Below are 23,964 nucleotides of genomic sequence, written 5' to 3' on the forward strand. Positions count from 1 at the left end.
TTCTCTTCAGAGACGGGGAGACGTTATATCATGTTGATATGTGGAGATATTATCACAACATGGCTTCATCTAAACAACAACAACGGTCTGTTCAGTTCTCTTCAGAGACGGGGAGACGTTAAATCATGAGTTACATCATGGGCATGATGACATCATAGCGTGACTGTGGGTGAGAGCTGACCCGTATGACCCCTCCTTTAGCTGGCTATATTCTGTGGTTCCACAGGTGCTATGTTGGGCTGTGTTCCACGTGACCAGAGAGCCTCTCTCCAGTACAGCTGTAGCCTGAGGATATGGAGCTCATGTGCCCACACGGGTTCAAACACACACACACAAGTACACACAAACACACGCTTACATAACCACTAGCCAACCGCTAAGCGTGTCTCCTCTGCTTCAGTTTCCAGCACATTGACTGGGTTAAAAGGAGAACGTTTGACAAATCAACAGACCATTTAATCTGTGAGGTTGTTTCAAGGCAAACCCCAATGCAGCTGGAGGGAACGCTATATAGCCTCAGTATTGTTGTTGGATAGCCCAATGAGGATGTTAGATTCGTCATTTAGCAGACACTTTTATCCCAGAGTCTTATTATAGTAGTGAGTGCATACATTTTCATACTGGTCCCCCATGGGAATCAAACCCACAACCCTGGTGTTGCAAGCACCATGCTGTGCCACACCGGACTTTGATATGTTTCTTATCCAGCCAATGTTTCTCTATCCCACTGAGAAGCCACCATTGTGAATCCTGCATGAGCATTCAGGAGAGGTTGTACATCCCAATATTTAAGCCAGTGTAATGTTTAATGGTGTAACAACCCAAGCCTACTGAAAAGTACTGGTGTGGATAATAGGATTCATGGAGGGAGGAGAATTGTTACCTTGGCAACCATGCTGTTTAGCCATTCAAGAGAGGGAAGAAGATGGATATCTACAGACATATACTGAATGGCTTCCTGTCCTATCTGATAAAGTGAGCAGCCATCGGGTTTTATTGCTGAACTTTAACGACAAACAGAGACGCGATATGGAGAATTGGTTTGTGTCCCAAATGGCAACCTAATCCCTATATGGTGCACTACTTTTAACCAAGAACCCTATGGGCCTTGGTCAAAAGTAGTGCAATACATAGGGAATAGGGTGCCATGTGGGACGCAGCCTTGTAGATCCTCCCTACTCTCTCCGAGTCCCACTGGGGAAAAGCCAGCTGTGTATCAGCTGTTTATCTTGTAGATGCTATCAGCAACATGTGCTCAGCTTGCTAACTCAATAGAAGCTGCAGGCTGTCTGTCCACAGTGGTGACAGGTACTACTAGGGGAAGGACACAGCCTATCTAAGATGTCAGGCTGTCTGTCCACAGTGGTGACAGGTACTACTAGGGGAAGGACACAGCCTATCTAAGATGTCAGGCTGTCTGTCCACAGTGGTGACAGGTACTACTAGGGGAAGGACACAGCCTATCTAAGATGTCAGGCTGTCTGTCCACAGTGATGACAGGTACTACTAGGGGAAGGACACAGCCTATCTAAGATGTCAGGCTGTCTGTCCACAGTGGTGACAGGTACTACTAGGGGAAGGACACAGCCTATCTAAGATGTCAGGCTGTCTGTCCACAGTGATGACAGGTACTACTAGGGGAAGGACACAGCCTATCTAAGATGTCAGGCTCCTTTCTATGTAATCTGCCTTAAATATACCTTGGTCGTTGCACAACAGAAAAGTATTCCTATCCATGACAATATCTTTATTGTTGCATTTATAAATCTATTATCTATCCTCTTGGGTAGAAAGCTTTCTTTGTCATAACCTTACACAAAAAAATACAGGGATAGGCTGTGAAACATAGGACAGTGTTCAGTCACAAACTCTGGTTCTGGAGAGTAGAGCAGGCTTTTGTTCCAGTCTTATACTAATGCACCCTTTACAGTTTTTTCCCAATTGTTTTGGCACTAATTTCAATTTCTAAATACTTAGTACTAAACCGCTAACACAGTGACCTACCTTAAAGATTCCAGGTTCTTTGATATCCAGCTGGGCCACGTTCCACTGCTCCCCCCTTCGTCTGCCCTGCCTGGTCCCACTGCAGCTGGAGACCTCCGGAGCCGACAGCCACACCACCAGTATAGCCAGCATGAACCCTGCTGCCACGCCCTGCATCACCGCACACAAATAGGGTGGCAGGGGGAATACCAGGTAACTGTAGACTAGACACGTAAAGAAGAGGAGGCCAGTGATGGGCACGTTTGGTAAGTCTTCCTCCTCTTCGTCGGACTCGGCTTCACTGCAGACGCCCGTGCTTCCCGTTTGGATCTGCAGGGACCCGGGCCGCTCCCCGTCCGGTGTCTCAGTGTCAGTACAGAGCTCAAAGCCTTCACTGTAGAGCTCACAGAACTCCTCGTCCTCCAGGCGGACTAAGGCCGACATGGAGCAGTGACCCAGGGCGAGGGAGGAGGACCTGGGGAGAGGAGGAGGGGAGGAGACCCTGGAGGTCCTGGAGGACTTGGCTGGAGGAGAGGAGAAGATAGTGTCTGCTGAAGCTTCACCAGTAGGGGTCTCCTCTTCCTCCTCCTCTCCTTCAGAGTTGCCCCCCTCCTCTTTGATGCTGTAGTTGTTGTTGCTCTCTGCGTGCCCATTGAGGCCTGCCAGGTTGGTGAGCTCTGTGGCGCTGAGGGAGAGGGAGCGGTGGGTAGCAGAGGCACCCCCTCCTGTACCCCCTCCCTCGGCTCCGCCTCCAGCCTCGTCGCCCATGAACTTACTGAACAGCTGCATTGGCTCACACATGACCTCCGACAAACGCCTCCTAGTATCCTCGATCCTGGCCTCCATCTCTTGCACCTTGAAGAAACACCTCCCGTCGGCCGGGGAGGTGAGGGGTGAGGAGGGGGCCGTCTTGGAGTCACCACCCCCAGACGTGGTGGAGCCCATCGGCTGGCCCAACTGCTTGAAGAGCTGCAGGTTGTTGACGCGGGAGTCTGGAGGTGGGCGCTGCTGGGAGAGAGATGGTGGTGAGGGCGCCTCCTGGTGGTCAGGCCTGGTGTTGTCCGTGGAGAGAGACTTGACGAACGTCTTCATCAGGTGGTGGCGGTGGCGTCCGGCAGAAGAAGGAGGGGCAACCATCATTTCATTGGACAGGGACCTGAGGCTGAGGAAAGGCTTGGAGGGCAGGGCTGCGGAGCGAGACGGGGAGGAGGTGGTGGAGGAGGAGGTGGGAGGGATCGTGGGTCTTGTGTGATCAGAGGGCCAGGAGGAGCAAGCGGGGGGGACTGGAGGGGGGTGTGCGTGGAGGGGGGGAGGATGGGCAGGGCTGGGCTGTGGGGTAGAGTGGTAGAGGACACAGCAATGGTAGTGGTGGTCCCAATCCCTCCAGCCTCAAACAGTAGCTCCTCGCTGGCTTCCAAGGCCGTCACGATGCCCTGGTCCTCAGTCCTCCCCCCCATCCCACCCAGCCCTTCTGACTCCTCTCCTGCGGAGGACGATGACACAGACGCCCCAAACCCATACAGCTCCTCGTCCTCCTCTTGTCCCAGGGCAGAGAAGTGGATGGTGATGGTGTCCCGGGAGAGAGAGCGCTGCACCTGCAGCTTGGGGCCTGGGGGCGGGCGGGGGGGCGTGGAGGAGGAGGGGGTACTGTCAGCGGCATGGCCGTCCTTCCTGCTACTGTTGCTGCCCTGGCTGGTCATGACCACACTCCACAGGGCTCACAGCCTGGAGAGGGGGAGAGAGAGGGGGAGAGAGAGAGGGATGAGGGAGAGAGAACGGGTGGTGTGGAAGAGGCAGGGACAGAGAGAGAGAGTGAGAAAGAAAGAGAGAAAAATAATGGTTTAAAGCTAGAATCCTTAGCTGCTACATCGATTTTTGACCATTGATTCTTGAGGAATATAACTTATAAGTGCCTCATGAGCTTAGTTCAACTGTCGTACCCCATCAGAACCAAAAATATTAGTTTTTTTTTACTCTGAAGTTTGTAGTTTAGTTTATTAATTCGACCATTTTAAAAAACAAGCTAGGATAACACACAATAAAGTCTGGGACTTATTTCTATTGTGGTCCTCTTGAGACAAGACGGCTGGACAAGATCCAACACAGTATGGCAGTGAAATAATAAAACAAAAACATAGAAGAAGAACATCTATCTCATCATTCCAGTTACATCATAGGGGTAAACAATATATATAACAATATATAATATGTAAACAATATATATGTAAACAAAAACTATATAGCCTCAAAACATGGTAACAACTGTCCTTGCATCCACAGCTCTGTCTATGAATTTGAGAGTGGTTACATTTCTCCAGGCTCATCCCTCATTTTTCTTTTACCAAAACAGAGGCTAGGGAGTCCCACTTTGTCATTGTTTCAATTAAGGATTCTAGCTTTAATTGAGGCACCAAGCTTGCTGGTTCCCGCTGCTCGCTCCGTGGATAAACGAATGCTCCTAGCGCTGTCTCTCCCAAGCATCTCTGACCGGTGTTTTCACATACTGCTTGTATCCACAGCACTAACTGACTTGATGAGTAAAGTGCAGCCAGGATCCATTCAGTGAGCAAGTCCTCCTCTTTCTCTCTGTTTATCCTACTGGTGCATGTGTGATCAAGTCCTCCTCTTTCTCTCTGTTTATCCTACTGGTGCATGTGTGATCAAGTCCTCCTCTTTCTCTCTGTTTATCCTACTGGTGCATGTGTGATCAAGTCCTCCTCTTTCTCTCTGTTTATCCTACTGGTGCATGTGTGATCAAGTCCTCCTCTTTCTCTCTGTTTATCCTACTGGTGCATGTGTGATCAAGTCCTCCTCTTTCTCTCTGTTTATCCTACTGGTGCATGTGTGATCAAGTCCTCCTCTTTCTCTCTGTTTATCCTACTGGTGCATGTGTGATCAAGTCCTCCTCTTTCTCTCTGTTTATCCTACTGGTGCATGTGTGAGCAAGTCCTCCTCTTTCTCTCTGTTTATCCTACTGGTGCATGTGTGAGCAAGTCCTCCTCTTTCTCTCTGTTTATCCTACTGGTGCATGTGTGATCAAGTGTGAGTTGCTGTTGCGTGTAGGTCATTTCATTGGCGGAGCTTGTTTTCGGGAGGCGGGTTGTGGGTTGTGTTTGTGAACTCATTTTTAGCTCACAACAAGCTTGTAGCATGGCTGATACTATACAGACAAACGCTGCAAAGCTCAATGCGGAAGACGAGTACGTATCAAGCACTACACTCCATGAACTACTGGATCAACAAAAAGACTTCTATAAAGATCTAACACATCTGCAGGACAATAACTTGAAGTCCTTCCTGCAACTCTTTCTGGATTCTACCAACAGAAGGGTTCATGATCTGTTTAAGGATGTAACGGAATTTATACACTGTTTGGAATTTACGCAGTCGGAGGTGAATGTCCCCAGCCAGACCGCATTCAAAACCATGTCTGAGGATCTCACCATTTTACAAATAACACTTGACAAGCACTCTTCCAAAGGATACTACCTCAAAAACCTATCGAGGCACAATAACATTTGAATTGATGGAATTGAGGACGTAAAGACTGAAACTTGGCATGACACAGAAGTCAAGGCCAAGACACTCCTCCCTTAGATTACATTAAGAGACATTTCCCTTCTCTGCTTCATGTCGCGCCCTGACCTTAGATTGTCTGTTTTTCCATATATTTTGGTTAGGTCAGGATGTGACTAGGGTGGGTACTCTAGTTGTTGTATGTCTAGGGTTTTTGTCATCTAGCGTTTTTGTGTGTCTATGTTGGCCTGTTATGGTTCCCAATTCAGAGACAGCTGTTTATCGTTGTCTCTGATTGGGGATCATATTTAGGTAGCCATTTCCCCATTGTTAGTTGTGGGATCTTGTCTATTTTTAGTTGCCTGTCAGCACTAGTTTGTATAGCGTTTCGTTTGTTTGTTGTTTTTGCTCATTCATTAAAAAGAAAATGTACGCATTCCACGCTGCGCGTTTGTCCGATCCTTATGACGAACGTGACACTTCCTCCTGATGTAATGGAGGTGATGGAGTTAAATGGTAAAGATATCAGCAGAAGGTCATGATGAGATTGGTGCCTTTTTGGTGAAATCAGTGTCTTCCTCGATTACTGAGCCTCTAATGTATATCTTCACCAAATCTATGCAAACTAGTATTGTTCCTATAGATTTAAATATTGCCAAAGTTATCCCCCTCTATAAATCTGGGTATCCAATATCTTTCACAAATTATTGGCCAATATCTGTACTACCATGTTTTTCTAAAATCCTAGAAACATTGGTGTGTAAGAGAATGTTGAAACACTTCAATCAACACTATATTCTACATGAGCATCAATATGGTTTTTGAAAAACTACTCCACAGATATAGTTCCTTTGTAACTTGTGGATAAAATCTTTACAGCCCTGGACAACAATGAACACGCTCTCTGCATCTTTTTAGATTCATTGAAAGATTTTGACACGGTTGATCATGAAATGTTACTTCCTAAATTGCATTATTACGGTTTTCATGATTATACATAATTGGCTTTATAGTCCTGTTTCTGATAGAGAACAATTTGTTCATGCAAACGGCTGTACATCAACCAGGGCCAAGATATCCTGTGGTGTGACACAGGGTTGGATAATTGGACCTTTGTTATTCCTAATCTATATCAATGACCTTGCTGCTGTGTCTTCTACCATACCTCCCATTCTCTTTGCTGAGGATACCAAGTAGATTTTATCACACAAGAGTTTTGATTAATGAAGCCAACTCAGGCATGGACAAATTTTCTGAATGGTTCCAGATAAACAAATCATCTTTAAATGTTAAATCTAACTTTATTATGTTCACTAGTAGGAATAACAAATATTGTAAAAAAATACAAAATAAAATAAAAAAAGAAGCCAGAAACTCAAATGGTGGGAATTAAATGGAACAAGTCACATCCACTAGATTCCTCTGAGTTCTAGTTGATGAAAAGTTGTCCTGTAAAGATCATATTCAAATTGTCTGTAGCGAAGTGATGAAATCTGCTATCATCAGAAAGACTAGTGGTTTGGTTCATCAGGCTTGCTTCCTAACTCTATAGTTTAATGACCCATATCTCATTTACTGTAATATTGTCTGGGCCAGTAAATATGCCTCCTAACTAGACAAATTACTCATTATACAAAATACATTTGACTAGACACCTCCTAATTCCCCGGCTCCATCTACACCTTTGTTTAAGAAACTCAATATCTTGTCTATTTACAACATAAATGAACAGCAATTATGCACTTTCATATACAAATACTCAAACCCCCAGACAGTTTACCTTCCAATGGATTCTTCCAGGTTCATTCTGAAATCCATCTGTACAACACAAGACACTGTGATAACCTTCACCCTCCCCACTGCCACACCTCACATAGTCAATTCTCTATCAGATACAGAGGTACCACACTCATCTTCACATTGCCAAAACATCACCATCCCTCAAAGACTGGGGGTCAGCCTGATGAACCAAACTACTCAGTAATCTCCTCCATAAAGCCTAACTCTCACACATTCACATGCACACACACATTTAAACAAAACAGTTGCTTTTGTTTTTTGACATTACTGATCAATTAATTTATACATATATAATTAGTAGGTTTACTAGGTTCTGTTTTAACAAACCAATTGTATTTTTGTACTTATGCATTGAATATAGTTACTTTGTGGTGTGGTTTTCATCCAAGCACACCTGCACACTGTTTTTCATCTGTATTGTTGTCTATCACTTGTTTTCTTTGGTGCAAATAAACACATAAATAAATCCCTCAACAAAAAAGGAATTCAGAATGGATATTACAGAAAACAAACAACACTGCACACAAAACACACACTGTAATTAATGCGAAATGGGTCGTGCTGTGAGCCCCGGCTGGTAGATCATACAGTAACAAGCCAGTCATTGTTTTTCCCAACAAGGCTGAACCACAGACAATAATCAGTGAGTGATTTCCTAAATTAGGCGTGGTGTTGTTTTTGAGTTATTCTAGCTTTTTATTCTTGCCCATTGTATAATTATCTGGGTAGCCATATTAGACACACACACACACACACACACACGAGGCTGGTGAGGGGTTGACGGCTCATAATAATGGCTGGAAGGGAATGGTATCAAACACATGGAAACCATATGTGTGATGTGGTTGATACCATTCCATTGATTCCGTTCCAGTCATTACTATGAGCCCGTCCTCCCCAAATAAGGTGTCACCAGCTACCTGTGACACACACACACACATATACACACTCCCCCCCACCCCAAATATACAAACACACACATCTCTCAAGCCTGCAAGTGGTTGATAAAAGCCTCTAATGGAAGATGGAGAGATAGAAACAATGAAAGTGGTAGGCTGTGATTGTTTCTTTACATCCAGAAAGCCTTTCTTCCCACCAGAGGCTCAGCCTGAATTGGTTCTCTTTCATAGTCATTTGCTGGACAGAATGACACAGTGTTTGACTCTTCTGCATGCCCCTTTTTTTGCTGGGCTGAAATAGGTTTTCTCTAAAGTGTCTAAGCGAGGGAGTGAGTGTGTGTGTGTGTGTGTGTGTGTGTGTGTGTGTGTGTGTGTGTGTGTGTGTGTGTGTGTGTGTGTGTGTGTGTGTGTGTGTGTGATATTTAAGTCATGGCAATGCAGGCACAAGAGCGAGAGGGCGACAAAACGATGGATCAAAAATAAGGAAATAGAGAGCCACAGGGGCCTGTAGTGGAAACAGAGGACCTTCAGAGACTAGTCTTTGAAGAGGAATTCAAATGCTTTTGAAGTGAGAGCACAGGCCACAGATCAGGGCTGAGAAGGAGGGTGAGGATGACATCCTGGTGATCAAAGGTTAAACGACAGACTAAAAGATGAGAGGTAAAAGGGCAGAAAGATTTGCCTGGCTACCCAGACTCCTTGCTCCGACCAAACGCTACGCCACGCCCACGGATGTTAGTTTCTTCTCCGCAATGAGTCTGGATCTGAGTACCTCCCTGACCCTTCACCGAATGTAAACACATTTGGGGCCGTCTGATGATTGGGCCAGAAACCGATGGGTTGGGCCAGAACACACGAGGGGTAAAGTGGCGAGGTGAAAATTTGTCATTGTTTTTGATACTCTTGGTTAGAGACAATCCAGTCGCTGATGACTTTGTTTTGTACAACGCCCCTCGTGCCCCTGGTCACCACAAACGACTTCAATGACGGCAGTCTCAGACTAAAGTATGTAGCGAACGACAGAGCAACAGAACAATTCAGTGTGAGTCGTCAGGCTACAGAAAGATCCCATTGAACCATTGAACCAGATTTCTGGATTCAGCAGCTATAGGAGGACAGCCAGAAAGTCAACCAGGAGAGGAAGAGGATCCACACAGAGCCTTAGTGCTGAGCATCTGACAACACACACAGGTCTACTGTTGCTTATTATCACTACAGTGGCATTGTGGAAAACAATTGACAACATTGAAAACCTCCTAAAACAAAGGAAGTTCCATGCAGGTTACAGGGATCTTTAGCAGCTATAATGCTACAATGGAATAGGAGCAATCAAATATTTTTTTGTTGCAATATGAGCAAGTCACGTAACCTTAATTGCTCCTGTAAGTCGCTCTGGATAAGAGCGTCTGCTAAAAGACTCAAATGTTCATGTAAAATGGTTGAAAACTGTTGAGAGAGAAAACACTCCAAGGTTGAGATTGTAAACGCAGCCCTAAGCTCTTGGTTGTGACAGCTAGGCTATAAGAGGGGCTCAGAGCTGCAAACCTGGTGGAGACAACACACTCATCCAATTCATCAAAGCCAGGCCCCTTTAATCAGCTAAAACCTGATTTGCCCTCTGCATCTCACACACAGACACACAGACACACAGACACACAGACACACAGACACACAGACAGACAGACAGACAGACAGACAGACAGACAGACAGACAGACAGACAGACAGACAGACAGACAGACAGACAGACAGACAGACAGACAGACAGACAGACAGACAGACAGACAGACAGACAGACAGACAGACAGACAGACAGACAGACAGACAGAGGGGAGTGAGAGGGAACAGAGAGATGGAAGGAGAAACAGGTTGAGATGGGGCGGTTAAATAATTGCCTACTTACATACATTGCAAAGAAAAGTTACCATGCTACTGAAAATAGTTTACGGTCGTGTTTTCTAGTGAGCAACATGGAGCCTGTAGCCAGTTAGATTGTTCTGAGACAGTTTGAAGGGTAGACTCCATTAGATTAGGGGAAAGGGGATACCTATTCAATTGATGCATTCAACCAAAATGTGTCTTCCATATTTAACCCTCAGAAAGGTGCGGGTGGTCGGCTCTGAGTTTCAAACCAGCAACCTTCCGGTTAATGGCCCAACGTTCTTAACCAATAAACGATCAGACGAAAGAGTGAGGAAACAGGAGAGAAATCTGGTTGGTCTGAGACATTGAGGAAGCTAGATTAAGACTAAGAGAGAGAGACAGATTCAGTATGTATGGTTAGTCTGAGGTAAAGAAGGCTAGATTAAACTAGGAGAGAGTGAGATAATGAGAGGGAGAGAGAGAGAGAGAGGGGGAGAGAGAGAGGCAGATTCAGTATGTATGGTTAGTCTGAGGTAAAGAAGGCTAGATTAAACTAGGAGAGAGTGAGATAATGAGAGGGAGAGAGAGAGAGAGAGGGAGAGAGAGAGGCAGATTCAGTATGTATGGTTAGTCTGAGGTAAAGAAGGCTAGATTAAACTAGGAGAGAGTGAGATAATGAGAGGGAGAGAGAGAGGCAGATTCAGTATGTATGGTTAGTCTGAGGTAAAGAAGGCTAGATTAAACTAGGAGAGAGTGAGATAATGAGAGGGAGAGAGAGAGAGAGGCAGATTCAGTATGTATGGTTAGTCTGAGGTAAAGAAGTCTAGATTAAACTAAGAGAGAGTGAGAGGTAGATAAAAGGAGAGAGAGAGAGAGTTTGCTGAGTCCACCCATTACTACTTAGCATTGAGCTCCACACCAGTGAGCCTGTCTGTTCTGTCACAAAGACACAGAGTTACACATCATCCACAAACACACAGCTCAATATGCTGGTGTACATTACCATGACAGGGCTAGGTAAAAAGGTGACACATGCAGGTATGTAGCCAAGCGGGCACATACGTGTGTGTGTGTGTGTGTGTGTGTGTGTGTGTGTGTGTGTGTGTGTGTGTGTGTGTGTGTGTGTGTGTGTGTGTGTGTGTGTGTGTGTGTGTGTGAAAATGTATGCATTCACTACTGTAAGTCTCTGTGGAACAACTCAAAACCCATAACAGCCTACAGACAGTGTGCATTCTGCTGCCACCTGCTAAGTGAAATGAATCACCAGAACATCTCTCTTTCTCTAATTAGAGAGTCAGTGGTGTGTATTTCACTGCATCCCCACTCTCTGTCTATATATATTTATCTCCCTCGCCCCACCTCTCTCCTTCTCTCTCTCTTGCTCAGAACAGAGCACTCAGCCATGCAGGATCAAACCGGTTCTGTCTCCCATTCATCATCATTGCCATCTCACAGGCAGAACTTACTGTCAACGTCTCCAGCCTCTCCAGGATCAAGACAAGCTGTTGCCATGTCAACTGTGAGAGAGCTCCACTCTACCATCTCTATCTCTACTATTATCCTCAGGTTCCTCCTCCTCAGAATCTGACCTTCAACAAGTGTTTGTTAGCAACAACTGTTGGTTAGAAACAGACAGTTCTGAGGGGAGTATTTTCAAGTTCCTTACGGAGTGGTAATGAGGAGAGGAGAGGAGAGTCCTGTGACAGTCTCTGAGAGGGAGCTGAAGAAATCCACACATAACCTCACTTAAGTAATACTAATGTTGTGGAATGGCTGTTTAGTCATATGTGATGACATTAGACTAAGCTGGGGATATAGTGGATTTGGTGTGTATGGCTGAGCGGTATCAACCTGGGATCAACTGGTTTTCATCTTTGCCTTTTAGCATGTATAGAAATATGAAAGTGGTAATGTCATTGACAGATACACCTCAGGGAGTATAGAATGTACTGGAGGATTAGTGTGTTGAAGAATACTAGGAGGGCTGCCTGTGGAGTTTCAGCAGTCACTGTGTGTAAGCCTTACATATACACAATCCATAGGTCTGAGGGAGAGGGGGAGGGAAGATGGAAGAGATGCTCTGTGGCTGATGGAGGGAGAAGGTGACAGCGAGAGAAAGAGAGAGATTGAAAGGCAGAGAGACTGATGAGAAGGTAAAATACAACATCTGGAATGAGGGCATCGTTGTTCTATAACTGTCACTAAATATGAAAATATATCTACATTTACGACAAGCAAGAATGTCACTTTGAGGGATTTGTTTAGCCATGTTAAAACCTAACTGAAATCTAGGGTCAAACAAAGACTGTTGGGATTCAATTCTACTGAGTGGATGTTAGTATTTCCCTTCCCCTTTCCTCAGCTCTGGTGCATTAGACACCACACAGACTGCATCCCTCCCTCTTTCTCAAACAAAAGCAGCAGTACTGATAGCCCAGCCCAGCCAGCTCCTCCAGTACTGATAGCCCAGCCCAGCCAGCTCCTCCAGTACTGATAGCCCCAGCCCAGCCAGCTCCTCCAGCACTGATAGACCCAGCCCAGTCAGCTCCTCCAGTACTGATAGACCCAGCCCAGTCAGCTCCTCCAGTACTGATAGACCAAGCCCAGTCAGCTCCTCCAGTACTGATAGACCCAGCCCAGTCAGCTCCTCCAGTACTGATAGACCCAGCCCAGTCAGCTCCTCCAGTACTGATAGACCCAGCCCAGTCAGCTCCTCCAGTAATGATAGACCCAGCCCAGTCAGCTCCTCCAGTACTGATAGACCCAGCCCAGTCAGCTCCTCCAGTACTGATAGCCCCAGCCCAGTCAGCTCCTCCAGTACTGATATCCCCAGCCCAGTCAGCTCCTCCAGTACTGATAGCCCCAGCCCAGTCAGCTCATCCAGTACTGATAGACCCAGCCCAGTCAGCTCATCCAGTACTGATAGACCCAGCCCAGTCAGCTCATCCAGTACTGATAGACCCAGCCCAGTCAGCTCCTCCAGTACTGATAGACCCAGCCCAGTCAGCTCATCCAGTACTGATAGACCCAGCCCAGTCAGCTCATCCAGTACTGATAGACCCAGCCCAGTCAGCTCATCCAGTACTGATAGACCCAGCCCAGTCAGCTCCTCCAGTACTGATAGCCCCAGCCCAGTCCGCTCCTCCAGTACTGAGCCTTTGTTCAGTAATTTAATCGCTCCACTGCAGACACACTTTATAAGGAAAATATCAATTATAATATCTACCAATCAGCTAGACAGAATGAAGACTCTTAATAAGTAATCTCACCAAATGGATATTGCTTCAAATTTGAATGATGAGAGTTGATACTTTCACCTAGAAAGAAGGCATGTCAAGAGAGAGGGATGGATAGAGGGATATCAGGGGAGTAGAGATACAGGAAATGGAGAGGGTGAGAAATTGGGGGAGAGATGTATAAATGGGGAGATAAATAGTTATAGATCTCTCAGAGGGTCCTATTAAATCCAAAAAGTCCATCCTATGCCTCCTGAGTCTGTCACCGCCCCCACATCTGTCGACCCCAACCACGTCTGTCTCCCCTAGCCTCCAGTCCCCATCCGCCCAGGTTGAGGTGAGCTGACTGAGCGAGGGGAAATTACACAACCAGCTATGAGAGAACCCGCACAGGGTTATGGTTGGGGATTATGGACTGTCCAGTGCACGCAGGTAGAGTATGCACCAGCATCAGGACCACAGCCCTTTACCTCAGCATCAGGACCACAGCCCTCTACCTCAGCATCAGGACCACAGCCCTCTACCTCAGCATCAGGACCACAGCCCTCTACCTCAGCATCAGGACCACAGCCCTCTACCTCAGCATCAGGACCACAGCCCTCTACCTCAGCATCAGGACCACAGCCTTCTTTCTACCTCAGCATCAGGACCACAGCCATCTTTCTACCTCAGCATCAGGACCACAGCCTTCTTTCTACCTCAGCATCAGGACCACAGCCTTCTTTCTACCTCAGCATCAGCACCACAGCCCTCTACCTCAGCATCAGGACCATAGTACCCTCTACCTCAGCATCAGGACCACAGCCTTCTTTCTACCTCAGCATCAGGACCACAGCCTTCTTTCTACCTCAGCATCAGGACCACAGCCTTCTTTCTACCTCAGCATCAGGACCACAGCCATCTTTCTACCTCAGCATCAGGACCACAGCCTTCTTTCTACCTCAGCATCAGGACCACAGCCCTCTACCTCAGCATCAGGACCTCAGCATCAGGACCACAGTCTACCTCAGCATCAGGACCACAGCCTTCTTTCTACCTCAGCATCAGGACCACAGCCTTCTTTCTACCTCAGCATCAGGACCACAGCCTTCTTTCTACCTCAGCATCAGGATCACAACCCACTACCTCAGCATCATGACTACAGCCCTCTACCTCAGCATCAGCAGGCCTCACGGTCTACTGCACAGCTAACACGACACTATGGCTTTGCTTCTGTCCAGGATGCATGGGAGACTTCTGATGACTCAGAACCACACGTGCAAACACGCACACACACACAGACAGACTCAGACATTATGCACACATACTGTAGGCACTCACACACACACACACACGCACACACGCACGCACACACACACACGCACACACGCACACACACATACACACGCACACACCAAACAAATGGATTCTAAGGAAACTCATCTGAAAGTCTATTCCCTAATAAGCGTATTAGCTCAGTTTGGTTGGGGAGAGGGGGAGAAGGGGAGAGAGGGAAGCTGTGTATCTCCCAGCCAACACAGGGGACAACAATGTGGGGGCGGTAGCACTCAAGGCTCGGCCTACGTTTTGGATCTCCATGGAGATGAGGTGTGTGCTGCTGGGGAACACATAAACACCTGATCCAATACTAGGTCAATCCATTTGAATTCAGTCACTTTTTGACAGCATCCCCTTTGATTGAAACAGAACTTTCCATACATGTTTCCTCATGGAAGAAGTGGTCAGAAAGTGATGTTTTGGACCTGAATGACAAAACATTCAAGAAATAAAAGTTGCTCAAAGTTGACCTATGTTGCATAACCCACCATACCATGACACATCCATGTCTTCATCACTGTGAAAGATGAACGGTTGAGATTCATATCATTTAAAATTTTAAAAATAAATACAAATTTGCAATGCAATTTTTTTACCCTTAAATGTCAATTATGTAAAAATAATTGTTGTAACTTAGACCTTATTTACATCGTCTGAAATGTTTGTGTCATGCCCACCATCGGTTGAGGTAACATGCTCTTAAATTGTTTTGTTTTTTATTTAACTAGGCAAGTCAGTTAAGGCCTGTCCCCTACCGGTGAACAGTGGTTAACTGCCTTGTTCAGGGACAGAACAACATATTTTGTCAGCTCAGGGATTCAATCCAGCAACCTTTTGGTTACTGGCCCAACACTCTAACCACTAGGCTACCTGCTGCCCCTACATATAGAGTGGGTTATGGATGTTAAATGTAAACAAACACTCCAACCACTAGGCTACCTGCTGCCCCTACATATAGAGTGGGTTATGGATGTTAAATGTAAACAAACACTCCAACCACTAGGCTACCTGCTGCCCCTACATATAGAGTGGGTTATGGATGTTATGTAAACAAACACTCCAACCACTAGGCTACCTGCTGCCCCTACATATAGGTGGGTTATGGATGTTAAATGTAAACAAACACTCCAACCACTAGGCTACCTGCTGCCCCTACATATAGAGTGGGTTATGGATGTTAAATGTAAACAAACACTCCAACCACTAGGCTACCTGCTGCCCCTACATATAGAGTGGGTTATGGATGTTAAATGTAAACAAACACTCCAACCACTAGGCTACCTCCAACCACTGCCCCTACATATAGAGTGGGTTATGGATGTTAAATGTAAACAAACACTCCAACCACTAGGCTACCTGCTGCCCCTACATATAGAGTGGGTTATGGATGTTAAATGTAAACAAACACTCCAACCACTAGGCTACCTGTTGCCCCTACATATAGAGTGGGTTATGGATGTTAAATGTAAACAAACACTCCAACCACTAGGCTACCTGCTGCCCCTACATATAGAGTGGGTTATGGATGTTAAATGTAAACAAACACTCCAACCACTAGGCTACCTGCTGCCCCTACATATAGGGTGGGTTATGGATGTTAAATGTAAACAAACACTCCAACCACTAGGCTACCTGCTGCCCCTACATATAGGGTGGGTTATGGATGTTAAATGTAAACAAACACTCCAACCACTAGGCTACCTGCTGCCCCTAACTATAGGCTGGGTTATGGATGTTAAATGTAAACAAACACTCCAACCACTAGGCTACCTGCTGCCCCTACATATAGGGTGGGTTATGGATGTTAAATGTAAACAAACACTCCAACCACTAGGCTACCTGCTGCCCCTACATATAGGTGGGTTATGGATGTTAAATGTAAACAAACACTCCAACCACTAGGCTACCTGCTGCCCCTACATATAGGGTGGGTTATGGATGTTAAATGTAAACAAACACTCCAACCACTAGGCTACCTGCTGCCCCTAACTATAGGCTGGGTTATGGATGTTAAATGTAAACAAACACTCCAACCACTAGGCTACCTGCTGCCCCTACATATAGAGTGGGTTATGGATGTTAAATGTAAACAAACACTCCAACCACTAGGCTACCTGCTGCCCCTACATATAGGCTGGGTTATGGATGTTAAATGTAAACAAACACTCCAACCACTAGGCTACCTGCTGCCCCTACATATAGAGTGGGTTATGGATGTTAAATGTAAACAAACACTCCAACCACTAGGCTACCTGCTGCCCCTACATATAGAGTGGGTTATGGATGTTAAATGTAAACAAACACTCCAACCACTAGGCTACCTGCTGCCCCTACATATCGAGTGGGTTATGGATGTTAAATGTAAACAAACACTCCAACCACTAGGCTAGCTGCTGTCCCTACATATAGAGTGGGTTATGGATGTTAAATGGACTAAAAATAGATGGGAATAAATTGTAGATTTCAACTTTCAAATGGTACCACAAAATGGTTGGAGGTCCACACATGCAATGTTGAATGGGAATATCTGTTGTTTTAAATAATACTGTCAATCCTCAATTGGAAACCTATTCAACCTATTCAATTTACATTTCAATGGTGTACCAGCTAAGTTGCAGTAGTCTGAAGGGATAGGTCCATTCTGTTAGTTATATTTCTATGATTGAAATGACACCCACCCTGTATTCTAGAGCATATTGTGTCTCAACCGATGGCGGGCACAACACAAACACCTCAGATTATGTAAAGTAGGGTCTAAACTACAACATATGCAAATATGAAGAAAACAAATCTGAGTTTACGATTTTAGGTAATTTACATTAAATGTTAAAAAATGTAATAATTTTTATTAAAAACACATTTTTTTCAAGAAATTATCAAATAGTTTGACCACATTGTTTGTAAGGTTTTGTAATCTTGTAAATAATATGAATATGAGCAACTTTTATTACTTGAATGTTTTGTCATTCAGGTCCAAAACGTAACTTTCTGACCACTTCTACAATGGGCAAATATGTATAGAAGGTTTTGTTCAAACCAAAAGGTGTTGCTGTCAAAAAGTGATTTAATTCAAATGTATTTAACCTACTGCATTGTGCGAAGACCAGTGTGAATACATACGTACACATACACACATATAATGCATTCACATAAACATTACAGGGAACAGGGTAAATAGCTTTATCTGACTAGCAAATTCACCTTGCAATTAACTGACCTGAATTCCATCTGGCCTAGTAGCAGCTATAGTGTGTGTATAGTGAATGTATCTCTACTGTGTGTGTGTGTGTGTGTGTGTGTGTGTGTGTGTGTGTGAGTGCGTGTGTGTGTCAGTAGGACTCCATCCATACGCACATGCGTGCACGTAGTCTGTGTACGTATGCGTATGTGTTTTGAACGAATCTCCAGAATCTGCTAACAGGAAGAGAACACTTCCTGCTCTGAGAGAGCCTCAACAGAAAGGGACGTACCACCCTGGTCAAACACAAGTAACTAAATATTTAACTTAACAATTCTTCCAAAAGCAATGAGGGACCAAATCAGAAGTCAACACAAGACAGGATCATGTTATGTAGTTATTGAAACACTGGCCTCTGTAGATTGAAAGTAGCTGAAATTAGTCTGCCTCACAGTAAGGCTAACAGAACCAGTCGATAAGCAAACACACACACACACACACACACACACACACACACACACACACACACACACACACACACACACACACACACACACACACTCCCCTGCCCTTGACAATCACACAGGAGAGGACTCCATGTGCGTACTGAACCCAGATACCATCCTACACACTGGTTGTTAAAAGAAGCAGTCGTGACTTGTTTCTTTAATGCTGAGGGCTGAGACAGTCAGTCAGACATGGCTGGCCAGACAGCCTCAAGCTGAATGTATTTAGACTTGGAGAGAACCTACAGCTCACCCTCTATCCCCCTATCCCACACACCATCACCCCCTATCCCACACCATCACCCCCGATCCCACACACCATCACCCCCAATCGCCCACACCATCACCCCCTACCCTACCCCACACCATCACAAGATATCCCCCACACCATCACCCCCCCCCACACCATCACCCCCTATCCCCCACACCATCACCCCCTATCCCCCACACACACCCCACCCCCTTTCCCCACACACACATCACCTGCTATTCCCTCACCATCACCCCTATCCTCCGCACACACACCATCACCCGCTAACCCCCAAACCATCACCCCTATCCTCCGCACACACGCCATCACCCCCTATCCCCCACACCATAACCCCCTATCCCACACAATCACCCCCTATCCCACACATCATCACCCCCTATCCCCCTACACACACCATCACCCCTATCCCCCCACACACACCATCACCCGCTATCCCCAACACCATCACCCCTATATCCCACACCATCCCCACGTAACCCCCATACCATCACCGCCTATCCCCTACACCACCACCCCTATCCCCCCCACACACACCATCACCCCTATCCCACCCACACACCATCACCATCTATCCCCCTCCCCACACACCATCACCCCTATCCCCGCCAGACACACCATCACCCCCTATCCCCACCAGACACACCACCACCCCCTATCCCCCACACCATCACCCCTATCCCCCACACCATCACCCCTATCCCCCACACACACCATCACCCCTATCCCAATCAGACACAGCACCACCCCTATCCCACAGACCATCACCCCCTATGCCCCTCACACACACCATCACAAGATATCCCCCACACCATCACCCCTATCCCCCCACAAACACACCATCACCCCTATATCCCCCACACACACACACCATCACCCCTACCCCCCCTACATACACCATCACCCCTATCCCCCACACACACCATCACCCGCTATCCCCAACACCATCACCCCTATATCCCACACCATCCCCACGTAACCCCCATACCATCACCCCTATCCCCCACACCACCACCCCCTATCCCCCCACACACACCATCACCCCTATCCCCCCACACACCATCACCCCCTATCCCCCACACACACACACCATCACCCCTATCCCCCCCACACACCATCACCATCTATCCCCCCCCCCCCACACCACCACCCCTATCCCCCACACACCATCACCCTCTATCCCCCCACACACACCATCACCCCTATCCCCCCCCACACACCATCCCCCTATCCCACACCATCACCCCCGATCCCACACACCATCACCCCTATCGCCCACACCATCACCCCCTATCCCCCACACCATCACCCCCTATCCCCCACACCATCACCCCTATCCCCCACACACACCCCACCCCCTTTCCTCCACACACACACCATCACCTGCTATCCCCTCACCATCACCCCTATCCACACACACACCATCAACCCCTATCCCCCACACCATCACCAGCACCCCCTATCCCCCACACCATCACCCCTATCCCCCCACACACACACACCATCACCCGCTAACCCCCAAACCATCACCCCTATCCTCCGCACACACACCATCACCCGCTAACCCCCAAACCATCACCCCTATCCTCCGCACACACACCATCACCCCCTAACCCCCAAACCATCACCCCTATCCTCCGCACACACACCATCACCATCTATCCCCCACAATCACCCCTATCCCACACATCATCACCCCTATCCCCCTACACACACCATCACCCGCTATCCCCAACACCATCACCCCTATATCCCACACCATCCCCACGTAACCCCCACACCATCACCCCTATCCCCCCACACACCATCACCCCTATCCCCCCCACACACCCCACCCCTTTCCCCCCCACACACCATCACCTGCTATCCCTCACCATCAACCCCTATCCGCACACACGCCATCACCCCTATCCCCCACACCATAACCCCTATCCCACACAATCACCCCTATCCCACACATCATCACCCCTACCCCCTACACACACCATCACCCCTATCCCCCACACACACCATCACCCGCTATCCCCAACACCATCACCCCCTATATCACACACCATCCCCACGTAACCCCCATACCATCACCCCCTATCCCCCACACCACCACCCCCTACCCCCCCACACACACACCATCACCCCTATCCCCCCACACACCATCACCATCTATCCCCCCCCCCCTCCCCACACACCATCACCCCTATCCCCACCAGACACACCATCACCCCCTATCCCCACCAGACACACCACCACCCACTATCCCCCACACCATCACCCCTATCCCCCCACACACCATCACCCCTATCCCCACACACACCATCACCCCTACCCCCCCACACACCATCACCCCTATCCCCCACACACACCATCACCCCCTATCCCCATCAGACACACCACCACCCCTATCCCACAGACCATCACCCCTATGCCCCTCACACACACCATCACAAGATATCCCCACACCATCACCCCTATCCCCCCACAAACACACCATCACCCCCTATATCCCCACACACACACCATCACCCCTACCCCCCACACACACCATCACCCCCTATCCCCCACACACACACCAACCCGCTATCCCACACACCATCAGCCCCTATCCCCCACACACACCATCACCCCCTATCCCCCCCCACACACACACCATCACCCCATATCCCCCACACACACACCATCACCCCCTATCCCCCACACACACACCATCACCCCTATCCCCCACACCATCACCCCCTACCCCCTATCACAGAACACAGAACACACACACATAGAACACACACACACAGAACACACACACAGAACACACACACAGAACACACACACAGATCCATGTCTCTTCCCAGGTGACAGTATAATAGTGTGTCCTCTATGTAATGCGGTGAAATAATGCGAACCTCTTTAGCATGGTTAATGTATGCCAGGAAAAGGCACAGTGGTTTAAAGGGTTTGGACGGATGGACAGAGAAAAAGAGAGAGAGAGCGATAAATAGAGAGAGAAAAGAAACAGAGAAAAAGAGAGATAGACAGAAATAAAGAGACAGAGAGAGGCTGTTCAAGGCTGGATCAATCCCCCCTCCTCCCTCTCTGTGAGGTCAGGCCATACAGTCCCCATGCAGGGTCCCGATCAATAGGAGCTCATATTCAGGCTTACCTTGAGACTTCAGTGGCATTCAATCTGCTGCCTCTGGCCTGGGCTGCAACACTGTCTGTCCTCACTGACAGTCACACACACAGCCAGGCCATGGATCATGCTGCTGCTTTAGAGGTCTGCATGGGAGAGAGAGAGACATTGGTTGTGGTGAGGGGGAGCACTAGAGGGTATATCATTATCTTACTGTCACACTCACACACACACCGCACGCACGCACACACACACACACACACACACAGCACAGCGGTAGCACTCTGATTAGCAGATAAACCCTGAATGCCACTTCACTCTCTCAATCAGCAGACAGACTGCAGTTCTGTGAATGAACTGGGACTCATAAGATATTAATGTGCCGAACTTGTCTCCAACACAAACGCATGGATGAATGACAAACCCCCCTGATACCCCAGTAACCCCATTCACCAGAGAGAGAGAGAGAGAGAGAGAGTGTGAGCAGAGAGAACAGAGACTGAGGTGTTCAGGTAAGAAGAGATCGAATGGTGACTGAACTCTGTGTTCAGCTAGTTACAAGTGTAGCTACAATGTCAATGCTTTAACCACAAAAACACATACATATGTATGTGTAATGACAGGATTATAGCACAATTGATGTCAATGAGATACAGCAGACATGAGCCCACACTCAATTCCTCTGTCTCCCTATTCATTATTGAAACCAACATCAGTATCTGTCTCCCTATTCATTATTGAAACCAACATCAGTATCTGTCTCCCTATTCATTATTGAAACCAACATCAGTATCTGTCTCCCTATTCATTATTGAAACCAACATCAGTATCTGTCTCCCTATTCTTTATTGAAACCAACATCAGTATGAAAAATCCTATAGAATGAGATATTTGCACTTCAAATTGTCCATGTCTGGCTCAGTTTCAGAAGGAACAGAAGGGCCTATACCTAGCTGATTCATCACCTATCTCTGTGATACCTAGCTGATTCATCATCTATCTCTGTGATACCTACCTGATTCACCATCTATCTCTGTGATACCTAGCTGATTCATCATCTATCTCTGTGATACCTAGCTGATTCATCATCTATCTCTGTGATACCTAGCTGATTCATCATCTATCTCTGTGATACCTAGCTGATTCATCATCTATCTTTGTGATACCTACCTGATTCACCATCTATCTCTGTGATACCTAGCTGATTCATCATCTATCTCTGTGATACCCAGCCAATAATAGTTCAGAATATTATTAAATGGAGACCTGCGATCACTGCTTCACAGCTCAGAGCCTATAGACAACGACCTCTAGGCGGTCTGCTTGCTGCAAATGGTATGTCTGTTAATAACAAGAAACCATGACATAAACACTGTAGCATAAACAAAGACATGCGGATACATATGCAGATACACAGGCTAGGCTATACGCTACTGTATGTGCAACGGTACAGCCTAGGCTACAATATCCTACCGCTCGCATTTCAGATGGTTTTAATGTATCAGCACCGTTACATTGTAACATTGTAGGTTAACCTCTGTAGCGGACATTATAAACAGATCGGAGTCACATCGCTACTTTGCCTTTGTCTGTCCACATCTGTAAAAGGCTTCTCTCTGCTCTCTTCCGTGTCGAATATAGTAGACCCACCCAGCTAAATGGACTGGAGGATACAGCCATTGACAAAAAAATGCTCTCCGAAAGAGAAAGCAAAGGCATATTAGAATCTAGCCTAATATCATAGGCGATATCAATCTTACCGTATTGACGGTTCATTTCATCCACATCGGGTGTGTTTGATGCTGCCGCTGATGCACACTGTAACTAATCCTGGATTTCCCACAATCAATCTGCGTATAGTACAGCTGCCTACATACGTGATGATGAGCGCTGAATGTGAATCCCAGTGACAGCCCAATACAGTGAGAAACAGCGAGAAAAAGTATTCTCCGTTTTCCAAGGGCAGAATAATCAAATCGGATCCGATGGCAGAACGCCTAACGGGCATCTGATCTCTACGTCCTGGGATTGATTAAAATGTTAGAGACTAGGTATTTGGTATTATAGGTGATCATATGACACACCCACTTTGTATAACGCTGTCTTTATGCGACCCTGCAGCACCATATGGCCTACCTTACAATCTGAAGTCATTACAACCCATACATCAAATAATATGCATATTTAATGATATTGCAGCAGAATAGTCAGAAGTGCATCACTATGAAGTGATTGGGGTGAAGATCCTGAGTTGTAATCACAGGCATCAGTTATGATTTAC

The 23,964-nt window shown here is 46.8% G+C and overlaps 1 protein-coding gene across 1 annotated transcript in view; it reads right to left on the reverse strand.

The window, feature by feature from the left end:
- LOC112239280 (testis-expressed protein 2-like) overlaps window positions 1-23,764 on the reverse strand; it is a 41,183-nt gene extending 17,419 nt beyond the window's left edge. The window contains 4 exon segments of the mRNA XM_042319224.1: window positions 2,005-3,260; window positions 3,263-3,708; window positions 21,714-21,829; window positions 23,444-23,764. Of these exon segments, the coding sequence (XP_042175158.1) occupies window positions 2,005-3,260; window positions 3,263-3,683 (1,677 nt within the window). The 5' untranslated portion in view covers window positions 3,684-3,708; window positions 21,714-21,829; window positions 23,444-23,764.
- Window positions 23,765-23,964: the final 200 nt, after the last annotated feature.

The sequence above is a fragment of the Oncorhynchus tshawytscha genome, unplaced genomic scaffold (assembly GCF_018296145.1).
Source record: "Oncorhynchus tshawytscha isolate Ot180627B unplaced genomic scaffold, Otsh_v2.0 Un_scaffold_1341_pilon_pilon, whole genome shotgun sequence".
Lineage (NCBI taxonomy): Eukaryota > Metazoa > Chordata > Actinopteri > Salmoniformes > Salmonidae > Oncorhynchus > Oncorhynchus tshawytscha.